At 43.6% G+C, this 11,939-nt stretch overlaps 1 protein-coding gene across 2 annotated transcripts in view; it reads right to left on the reverse strand.

Moving 5' to 3' along the window:
* The window catches only part of LOC103136430 (paired box protein Pax-7), a 57,519-nt gene that overhangs the window by 10,855 nt on the left and 34,725 nt on the right, over positions 1-11,939 (reverse strand). For both annotated transcript variants that reach the window (XM_007549690.2, XM_007549681.2), the window contains exons 6-7: positions 10,056-10,221; positions 8,659-8,855 (exon numbers count right to left, since the gene is read on the reverse strand). In XM_007549690.2, coding sequence (XP_007549752.1) covers positions 8,659-8,855; positions 10,056-10,221 — 363 coding nt within the window. The remainder of the gene's footprint in view (positions 1-8,658; positions 8,856-10,055; positions 10,222-11,939) is intronic.

Below are 11,939 nucleotides of genomic sequence, written 5' to 3' on the forward strand. Positions count from 1 at the left end.
AAATTTTTGCATAAAAACTGCTTGACAATTTGGAAACAGTTGTTTTTTTTAAGATTTGTTTTCTGGCATTAGGGGTATTTAATTGCAGCAGACAGAAAGCAGGCAGAGGAAGAAGATGGTAAGAAATGAAGTTGTTGAGGTCAAGATAAACCACTCTACAGTATAGAGGAGAAGTGTGTTTTGGTCTTGGGCCTCTCCCAGCCTCCAGGACCAACAGACATCAACTTTATCAAAAATCTTCAGTTCCTTACTTATGTTTTTCCCTAAAAGTAAGTAAGTCTCTGGCAGCAGCTCACCGCCCTTCCCCCACCTCATCCCTCACATGAGAGGGCCGGCCCAGCGGGCAGTAAGGCCCCTCATCTGAGCAGACAAAATGACTATTTAAAAATAACAGTGATTGCATAAATTGAATTAAAGCGTTTTGGTCACGGCTGGAGGTGGTGTGAGGGGGCGGCTAAAGGGGGCCGCAGCAGATAGCCGGGCCGGTGGCAGGCAGCAGATGACGGGACCCGGCCTGCGTGCCACTGCGTTAATTGGCCGCGGCACATTAATAAAAACTGAAAAGTGTCCTCAAACGGCTGCAGCGCAGGACGAAGAGGTAGAGCGGGAGGAAGGGTGGAGGATGTGGTGCTGGAGGGAGAGAAATAGGGCTTTGAAGAATGTATTGCATATGGGGGGTAGAGGGGTAGAGACCGGAGGGGAGAGGGTGCTAATTGTGTTCAATTAAGTGGCTGATTGGCAGTGACAGAATCTGGGCATTGACAAGTCAGGCACAGATGAGGACGATTAGCGGGCACTGAAACAAGCTGTCACTCCTCACAACGTGTTATCCACTCCGCGCCTCCGTCTCTTCTATCTGAGCTGTTTATGCAACACAAAAGACGCCTAAATGAGTGGAAATGAAACATAATTCATATTTATGTTAGGCCTGTCCGCACTTCCTCTCGTCTCTTCTTTGCAAATTACTATCAAGCTGAATCCGCTCGAGTCCACGTTTGGTCATGTTCGCCTCATTGTTGAAGAAAGCCCAGCTGTTGGAGCTGCAGGACGGCGCCCCCTCCCTCCTAAACGTCCCCCAGTCTGAGCCATAAACCCGGCCCCGCGCTAACCAGAGGTTAATATGCCGTCTATTGGACTGCAATTGGAGAACGTGTGGGGAGCAATCCTCTATTCTCTGCTAGTGATATGCTTGAGTAACTATGGGATGGATTCAGCCATTGGGAACAAGAGACGCCCCTCCTCCCTCCTCCTCTCCCTCTCTCTGCACACACATGCAGACTCCGACTCTTCAGCACCTCGCTCCGACGCCTCTTTCTAAATTAAACGGCAAATTTTCTGATTCCAGGAGAGTGGTTTCAGCGAAGCGGGGCCAGTGTGTGCGCGCAAAGAGAGAAGGAGAGAAAGAGAGAGAGAGAGAGAGAGGAGCTCCAGCAGGAAGACGAGGCAGACTGAGGGAGTGAGGGAGGAGGAGCAGGAGCAGAGGAGGTTGTTTGCTGAAAACAGCAGGGGCCAGGTCTAGTGAAAAATGTCAGGTCAAATTGTTCTTGACAGTGTTAATATCTGCACCTCATAGCCATAATTACATGTAAATAAATAGTGAAATAGCTCTCAGCTGGAGACTGAAAGGGGAAAGCTGCTGCATGAGACAACCAGCTGAGGACCCTCCAACCTCCATGTTTTCTCATCTTACTGTCAGGAAGGGGAGACGAAGAGAGACAATTCAAATGAAGCTCAATGTCAACAACGACGCTCCTGGGCTTGTTCAGTTCTTATTTCTTATTCCTGCGCTGAAAGCGCAGAGACGAACCGGTGAGGGACAGAGACAGAAGGGGAGAAGCGACAGAATGGCTGAGAGAAGAAGTCGGAGACTATTAATCACAGCTATGCACCTGTCAGAGTGGCATCTGGAACTAACAGGAACCGCATGCAGCCGGACAACATCCCAAACGTTGGCTGTTCAGCGCAGGTTCCTACCCAGCTGCCCCAGAACCCCCCTGCACCCCGAGCCCAATCACTCAACAGTTTCCCTCCATTATCATCATCATCATTATTGTTATTATTGTTGTTATTAGAGATGCATAGGTCAATCGACTAGAAATAGGAAAAAGAAAATCAGATTTTTTATATCAATAGTAAGAACTCCCACCAATTTCTGTCTACCAGAAATAGCTTTTTTTTGAGTTTGTAACATTATAAAATAGTTACGGCAGATGTTTGGGGTAATAAATGATAATGTTGTAGTTCCTTCATTTTCTGTTGGACTCAAATGCTGCCAATATCCAAGAACTTGTCGTATAAATATAATCTCTTTTATGTGATTTTGGTCCTTAGGAATGAAAATGGATGGAAATGTCTGACTTTAAAGTAAACCAGAAATTGGTATCGACTAGGAAAAACCCTGATCGGTACATTTTTTCTTTCTTACTAATAAAAAGCTTCAAAACCAAGATCATCGACCAACCACTTACAAACTGAAGCATTTTTTTTTATGTCATTTAATAAACATCACTTTGCATGTAGGAAGCCAGATATGGTACTAATTTTAATAATATTTTCGAGTCAAATTACAATAGCTGAGAAAGAACGTGCAACATTTTTTTCTTTAATGCATCACATTGCTTAGAATAACAAACTGAAATCGGTGAAATCGGAATCGGCTGAATAGAGAAAACCGGAAACAATTTGCAGCCAGAAAAGGTCTGTGGATGCATTTAGAAAAGTTTTTTTTTTTTTTTTCCATTCCAAGGCTGCATCAAAACGATAATGGATCTTATTTCTCTCTTTTAATATGGTTGACGGTTTGTAAAGAGGACAAATTAAAATAAGTTAAAATCAAACATGGCAGATCACAGTCGATCAAAAGCTGGAAATACGAAAGGCAAAAGCTTTAAATATACCTCTGATTATTTTTACTATTCAATAAATGCATCAAAACTAAGAACTATTTCCGTTTTTCATCTTAAATGCCTTCAACAGCAAAATTTATTTCACTTTTATTTCTCTTTAAATCAGAGAAAGTTCAGGGGCAAATGCTTTGCTACATAAATTTTATATAACCTCATAATTCCCTTATTTTCTGTTGGATTCAAAACTATGAGCTATTTTAAGGAACATGTAAGACAGTTTTTCTTTTATGTGTTATTCTTAGAAGAAGAAAAAAATCTGAATGGGTTCAAATTGGAAGACAGGCCTCAGAGAAAAATGGGAACAGATATCGGCCAGGAGAAGTCTGATCGGTGCATCTCTTCTTACTATTATTATGCAGAGTGTGTAAGGGCTGGATATCTCCACTGTGTATCCCTGTGTGTAATAAGTGTTTCCAGATACGATCGGCGTCTGTGTGCGTCTCTACTTTAATAAAAGCAGTGGCACTCTCCACCTCATAGGCATCTCAGCTGCGTGGGACACACCGCATGTGAATCAGCCTCAGTCATTTTCCTCCTTAAATCCCCATCTTCCAGGATTTACTGAAATTCATATTGGCTGCCTCTGCAAGATAAATGTAAATCACATTCCCTTATATTTACTATTTATCAGGATGCAGCAGCTCACTTTCAGCGGGAAATATCTCTCACCCGCACACAAACACCCTTGCATTTAAATAGCATTTTTATTGTCCGCCGTAGCCTTTCATCTGGGCGCGGGGAGAAGAGCTGCCTCTCCAGGGGAGAGAGCTGGAGAGCAAGGAGAGGAAGGCGGGGAGAGGAGAGGAGGGAACGCGGCGCACCATTGGCAAGGAAGGCATAGCTGGATGACAGAACGCCAAGTGGAGGGGAAGCAAGGTTGGTAGGTGAGAAAAATAGATTATGAATGCACCAGGCGCCAAGTAGAAATATTTTGGAATGAACATGAAAATGGCAGCGCTCGGGCTGCTCCTGAGACTCAAAAGGTGGAGCAACAAATGGCTCAGGTGCAGCAGCGCTACTACAGAAGAACCACAATGAAAGCTTTAGTGGTGAGAAGCGAAATTATCAATCAACAACTTGCAAGGGGCAAACGCGAACCAACCGTGCAACAGAGCCGCGCTTCATGAAAAAGGAACATGTGGTGGAAATATTTCCCCAGAGTTCGAAAGTGTTGCGAAACGGCAGCTAAAAAACACTAATAATCTGTTCAGAAACAGTATAGCCAGTGGATATGATTTGCAGCCCCTGGATTTTCTTGGCAACTGCCGACAGCAGGTCTGTTTTTTTTTAAAGCCTCTTACATCTTTTTTTATACTTGCCAAATTGAAACAGTATTTGTTTTAATGGGAGTTCTAATTAACCAGTATGTATTCCCCCACTTGCTCCGCGAGTGGCTGAGCTGTGAATGCAGGCTATGTGCTCATCCCCTTTGATTTGTTGTCAGTGGAGGCTGCCAGCTGACACAGTGCCCGGTGAGAGGCTTAATGCCCAAGTTTTAATAATGTGGGGGACTACATGAATCTCCCCCTCTCATTGGTATTCAGGTGCAGGATGTCTTGTTAGAAGTCAGGGAGGGAGGCGGAATGAAGCCAGAGCCCCGGATTGTTCTGTACATTCACCCCCCCCACTCTCCATTTTTTTTTTTTGGCAACAGCAGAGCTAGCTTCTTAAAAATAATTCATCCCATTTTTAAAAAGAAGCGCCTGCACTAGCTAATGGAAGAGCTGCAGCACAGTTTGGAGTCTCCCCTGGCTTATCTCGCTCAGACAGTTGTGGGGAGTCGCTGGTGAGCATGGTGTCAGCGTGCGTGGTACGGTGCAGCGCCGCGCGGGCAGGCAGGCCTGGGGACACAGATCAAAGGGAGGCAGGGGTGAGAGCCGCTCTGCCTCTGATCCCGTGTACGTGTGTGCGTGTGTGTGCGTGTGTGCGCGCATGTGTGTGTGTGTGTGTGTGTGTAGGCCCGGCCCACTCACACAGCCCAAAGGCCCTCCTCACACACATACACATCCTTGTCATTCCAAAACACACAACAGTTTCACAAAACTGCAAAACAGGAAAGAAAAGTTTCTCATAAAACTTTGTGAACTTCCTTTATCGGAATATCCACCGTACCTATCGAGTTAGCAGCTTCTCTCTTGCTCCATCATGCCTCTTTACAGGGAGAGAGGATAGCCGTGAACAGCCTTCCATGGCATGAGCTTTTCATTCTGCCACTGACGTCTGGTTTTTGTGGCTCCTGCATGTTGTACACATGTCTTGGAGTGATGCTACCAGCTCTTCTTGCAGTTGTTTTTCTTTACAGGTGGACAGATCAGAGATGTTGTGGCCAATTTCTACCCAGCGGTTGTGTCTGAACATTTTTATCAGTTCTGATTTCAGCATTAATTGAAGCCTTAATAATCTTAACAACAAAATGCTCGGTGTAACACTAAACGTATATTTTCAAAAAATGTACAAAGCTTTCTTTCCTTGCATCACTTAAAAATACCATTACAAAAAAAAAAAAAAAATCCACCAGATTCTGGGAGGGAGAGATCTGTAGAAATAAAACTCAACTTAAGTGAATTATAGGTTGTCTACTGGTCACTTTCTACCTTTGCAGTTTTGGTTGTGAGGTAACTGAGTGTTTTTGCATATGAATTTTTTACGCACTTAAAAATATACAAATACCACCACAACTTCACAGGACAATGAAAGGATACATCTGAAACGGTCCTTTACATCATGTATTAGCGCTTAGCATGATTAGCATTATTAGCATGTTAGCATCACGATATGGAAACTGTTTGTGTTCTCTGTAAAGTTGGACAGTGAGATTTCCAAAAGATTGCCAACGTTTTCTAATCTAGCATTTCAGCCACAGAAAGTATCGGGCTTTTTAAGATTATAAGCAGCCTGGCACGTCTCTGTACAAAATATTTCCGTCGTAGAAGGATTTGAGTCTTTTTCCTGGTTTGAAGTTTGTTGTCATCAACAGGACAGTAAAGTGGAGGAAAGGTGTGTTTACTGATTGGAATAAAATACTTGATTTTCAGTTTCAAACAAGTCTGTCTCCATTAAAGATGAAAATCGTTCGATTCCAAACACCCACCAATTTCTCTGTATGTTTCAAGGTTTTTTCCTTTTTTTATCATGTGTTCCTATCATGCAGTAATTTATTTTTAGATGCTAAGGCAACAACAATTTGACAATTGTTTTTTTTGCAAAAGGAGTAAAGCCTGTTTAATTTCAGCTTCTTCTTTTTTTCTCTTTTGTAAATAAATCAAAGCTTCATAGTGTCAATCACAGAGGGCACATAGTCTCTGACCTTTGTGTTCAGCTGAGCATGGCTGAAAAATACAGGGATGCCCGTCCTTCATGCCCCTGCTTTCTCCTTTTCCCCAACACCTGCTGAGCCGCTAAATGAAACAAGACCAACAACAAAACACACTTCTGGTTTCATACCTTTCGCCCAGCCAGGCACAGCTTTGCTCTCACGATCCTTTAATATACTACCACCGCTCCGACCCCCGCCCGCGACCCCCGCCCCGCCCTCAACCAGCCAAACATGTTGTATACCCCACAATGACAGTGGCCGGTATGGAGTGTGGATAGCTTTTCTCCCACCGCCTGTAATGGGCAAAAATGTGTGCTGTCGGGAAGGGTCATGGAATTGGGATGGACGCGGGCTCCTGTCAGGACTGCCGATCGCTGCAGGATTCCATTACAGATTTGGCACCTCGCGACCGCAGCCCATTTACTTCGAATCACAGAATTTTTGTCAATCTTTACAGCAACTGCAAGGCCATCAGTGCCAGACACTTGAAGGAATGGCCTGCACATACCAATGCACAAGCATATCTCCTGCAAACAGACTTCGTCTGCAACTTACAATATCAGTTTCTCATTTCCACTCCCCCCCCCCCACCTATCCCAATACACAAAAGGAGAAAAAATAAAAGGGTTTACAATAAAAATGTAGCTACTTCTGCTTTATGATTGGCATTAGGTTAAATGTAAGAGGAAAAAAGGGCATACAGTCAACCTTTTTATTGGGTTTATTGTTTGGGTTTTCAGTGTTTTGCTTTGTGGAGAGAGGAGGTCTGCCCAGCACAGCAGGAAGCTGCACCAGTGAGCGAACTCTGATTTTCTATCAGCGGGAGCATCCACCTCCACGCTGGGACACTGATAGGAATGCCACACAGCAATCTGGATGCATTCAAATCATTTCACCTCAGTGCAGCACAAACATCATGCAGGAAAATGTGTGTGTGGGGGGGAAATCAACACTTTAACTTTGAGATATTTAAATAAACTTCCAGGAAAAAAAAAAAAAAAAAACACACACACAGATAAAGTGCGTGACAGTTGGTGTTTCTATCAATCACTTCTGATTGAGTAATTGAAAACGGAAAATCCGCACTCCACAGCTGCCCAAATGCTCACGTCCTAATCCCCACTGTGACAGGAAATGTTTAATATCCCAACACATTCTTCAACCGCTCTGACGGGAGGGAGAGGAAAGCGACAGTGCACCCCATGCCAGCATTAGAGAGACCCATTAATAATAATAATAATAATAAAAAGGGCTCCGTGTTCCTGGTGTTTTTCTGCAGGTTTGCAGTGAGAGCATTAGCAGTTAAAACCCCTGTGCCACGATTAACAATCAAACACGCTGTGAGCCTCCATGTTATCCTCCGTCGCTCCAGCAGGAGAGAAAATCTCTTTTTTGTCACAAAATCCTTAATTCTTTCTTCTCTGAAGAAAGAGGGTAATACCAAGAATGTTTCCAATCTGCTTTGAGAAATATTTGAAGGAAGGAGAAAAAAAAACAACTCCCCAATAAAACATGTGTGAACGACGGGGTAATTGTGGACAAATGCAGCATTGAAATTCATTTTCAACTCTTTACACACCATTTCAATCTTATTTTCTGCCTGTTAACCACATCTTGTTGGTGAGGGTGGGCAAGACTGGCCAGTATTGATGGGTAATTGTGTATAATTCACTCCGTACACACGATTTGCATCAATACAAATCATTTTTCATTCTGTGCTACTTAAAGCTCAACCCTTACAAGAGACAGTCGCATTTAAACGCTCATTAATGGAAGTGTCTAAAAGATGTTAACAACCAAATCCTTTTCAGAAAACAACACACTTAAATCTTTACTTTAAGGTCCAAGAAGTGGACAGAGTTAAATTTAGGTGCACTCTGCATATAAAGATGCCTGAAAATCATGCAGCACAAGACACAAGCGAAAAAAATAAAAAAAATAAAAATCACACAAGGCACTGGAGTCTTCGAGCTGCAGACAATTACGTGAAGAAGATTATGGGTCCACATTTATAAGCTTTAGCTAATTATTTCATCTGCATGTGCTCTCTCTGCGCGGTGCAGGATTTAGATGTCCCAGGAAAGTAGAAAACCGCTGTTTGGAGCAGCTTGAGCACTTCTGGTTGCTATCAAGATGAATTTTAATTTGTTGATGTTAATCCAATTGTTTTACAAATGTAGCAATTTGGAGTAGCTAAAATAAATCCAGGGCTTTGGAAAGGCGAACATAAAAGCCCACACTGGCAGTTATTTTCGCTGAACATGCTGTTTCTGAATCTTAATTTCAGTGGAAAAAAAAAAAAAAAACGCAATTACATATCCTTAGCTGAGAGAGGAGGAGGAGGAGGAGGAGGAAAGCCGTGGAATGAAGAACGTTATCAACACCTATGAGAGAAGAAGACGTGGCACGAGGCCGTATAGGGCTGCTGGGTCTGACCTGTGGGGAGAGCCCGTTGCCAACAGGGTTCATGTGGTTGCTGGAGGCGGAGGGACTCATGAACGTATCGGAGTAGCTGGAGAAGCTGTGTCGATTGGACGACAGGCCGTACGCGGAGCTGCTGTCGGCGCTCAGACCACCCTGGTGCATGGAAGACGGCGGCAGAGGCTGTGGTCTGTGCAATGTGCTGCTGCCCTCTGACACAAACAAAGAACATAACACAACATTTTCATTCTGCACCGCAACAACAGGAATGTTTACGACAAAAGGCTCCAATTGAAGTGTAGAGCGGATTTGAAACAGAGTGATTGTTGACAACAAAACTCTGACAAGTCATGCTTAAAGTGTGCCACAAGTCATGCAGGACACATGGCAAACGTCTAGAAGAAGGTTATCTGGTCAGGTAGAACCAAAACAAAAACTATCTCCACCCTGAAACGCGATGGGGAACAATATGGTGAATGGAGCTTAACACAGGACAACTCTGGACATAAGCCTCTTTGATGCTGCCTACGCAGGACACTGACCAGAATGATGAGCTACAATGGGAACAGTTTATATAAAATGCTAGGAAGTCCTAGTCAAAGTCCAGACATGAATACAATTGAGAAACTGTGGCAAGACTTTAAAAGTGCTGCTTAGAGACGCTCTATCCAGTCTGACTGATTTGAGCTGCTGTTATTTAGCAAGACACAAAACTTCCAGTTTTAATTGTAGCTAAAGATGATTCCACGAAGAGAACCCACAAAGGCTAAATCAAAATACATTTCATTTTTCTATTTGCAAAATATTTTAAAAACGACATATCTGTTTCCTTCCTCTTCACAATTATCTGCTACTTTGGTGGTTTGTTAGTGGCGGTCAGCAGATTTGGTGGTACTAATCGTCATTTTTTCCAGGGCAGCCATAATGTAGCTTCCCACCATCAGTGTGTGAATTTGTGCGTGAATCACTGACCGTAGTGTGAAGCGCTTTGGAGCCCAATAAAGTGCTACACAAATACAAGCCATTTCCATTTAATTTGTGTTGGTAAATCACATAAAATCCTAATAAAATACATTAAATCCTGTTGGTATGAAAGCCTCTGCCAGGCGTTCCCTGAACCATCTTCAGAAAGCACATTTTTAGTAAAAAGTGTAAAGCTTCTGTGTGACCCCTGCTTGTAATGTAAGGCTTGTCTCTTTCTCACTGTGACAAAGATGTGATTAGAAAGATAACAAGCTGCTGCATGCTTCTTATATGCAGCACATGATTCATGCAACTTTATTAACATGTACATGAAAAATGGATGGCATACCACGAATAAATAGGACTAATGCAATATTTAGCAAAATTGAGTTACAGCCACCGGACAGAGCATTCTGTATGTTTTGGATGTTGGGCTGCGTCAGATTTACCCTGTGATAGCGTGGTGCTGGGGTAGCTGGTCTCCGGCAGCTGGTAGGTGGGTAAAGTCGGCATCCCCGTGGGCGGGAATCCGCCGGGAAGCAGGTGGTTGAAGGCTGCTAGCTGATTGGCGCCGGCCTGCTTGCGCCACCGAGCCCGTCTGTTGCTAAACCACACCTGCAAGTTGGATTAAAAAAGACATAATTTCAAAAAGAAGCTTCAGTTTCTCTTTAGCTGGAGTCCTTTTTTTGCTTTTTGTTTTTTTAAATAGTGTGTGTTAGCTAGTGTCTGCCACCTGTGATTAATCTGGTGAGAACAGTAGCGCTGCTGCTGTTAGCTGACGATCTGCAGCCCTTCTTGGGAACTCAGTGGCCTATATCTGTTGTTCTTAAGTGGTTGTGATCTGTGTAAACAGGCAGCTCTAAGCTTCCTTCAGAGGGAAGAAGTCACTGAAAGGTCAGAGGCAGGCCATTAGTCTGCATCACACCCCTCTAGTAAGCTTGAAAAGCTAAAAGACATTTTGGTAAATGATGATGTTTTCCAGGATATAACTGCAAGGCATATTTTTGTTTAGTTGCAAGGTATATTTTAGGAGTAAAAAACAAATGTTTTTCAAGTAGAAAGGCAGCAAAATGAGCAGCATTACCATGTCACTTCTCTGAATGGAAGGGGAAGAAAATAGGGAGTCTTTAGACCGGCAAAGATTTACACATTTTAAAAAGGCTTCTGCTTCAACAAAACATGAATATAATCAGGCGCCTTCTGAAAAGAGCCAGCAACCTGTTCCATTTAGCCGAGACAAGGCCCGGGCTTCGCTGTGTGCTTGGGGTTGAAGGACATTGATCTATGCCTCGCACAGGCAATTCATCAGAGTTTAATACACTGTCAGCGCAGTTCATCTACTGTTGTGTTTCAAACGGCCAGCGCTATTGTGAGAGCACATGAAAGAGGGGGACAAAAGGCCCTCCGTACGCCAGCGAGAACAGTGGACACAAAGAGGGGGCGTCCCTTTTAAACAGGTCTTAAAGAGGGACACTTTCAAGGCGACTTACACAGAGACGTACTCTGCATTTTGAGGGCCCGCCTCTTTTTTGTGTGCACAAACATACATATAAACTCGTATGGGCCTACAAGGGATCTCAGCCTTGCAGAGATCTTAATTCGAATGTGGTTCTTTTTCTACGCAGTTGTTTCTTCCACAAAGACTTTTTTGCTCTTAGCTCAGTTTGCAAGGGAGGAAATAAGATACAACAGGCAGCGACTGTGTCAGCTTTTCAGAGAAGGACAAATCTCGGGGTGTGCAAGTGGAAAACCAACAGGAAATCTTTATCTAAAGCACGACTGCTTCTAAAGGCCGAGTCTGAATCTCTTCAGTCGGCTATTACAAAACAAATGCGAGGTGTAGCTCGGGGAAATTTTTCCTATTGGGATGTAGTGGAGCGTGCTCTGAGGTTTGAACTGAGCACCAACTGGGCCAGACAAACAGCTGCCTGGCTCAAGGGAGGGAGGGGGCGCGCGGTTGGGGGTCGGGGTTGAGGGAGGCGCACCCCCTTCCCTCCACACACTCCCGATCACCCCACCCGGCAGTGCCACTTTACCTTCGACCTCATCCACTCACAACACTTCTTCTTTCATGCTCACTTTAACTTCCTTCCTTCTTTTGTCATCCAAGCTCAGGAAGCCGGTGCTTCATCATGGCGGACACAAAAACACCTGAATGTTAAAGTTACTTTTCACTTTTACTGCTTTCCTTAACTCAGCGTTTTCATTTTCAGTTTCGGCTTTAAAAGATTTATTCTGCCATATGTTGTGTTTGTTTTGATATCCCGCTAAAATAAACTTTTACTTCCTTCTTCTTTATCTACATTTGGTTTGGGTCTTTTTTTTTCACTAAA

The sequence above is a fragment of the Poecilia formosa genome, unplaced genomic scaffold (assembly GCF_000485575.1).
Source record: "Poecilia formosa unplaced genomic scaffold, Poecilia_formosa-5.1.2 Scaffold2, whole genome shotgun sequence".
In the NCBI taxonomy this organism is placed as follows: Eukaryota; Metazoa; Chordata; class Actinopteri; order Cyprinodontiformes; family Poeciliidae; genus Poecilia; species Poecilia formosa.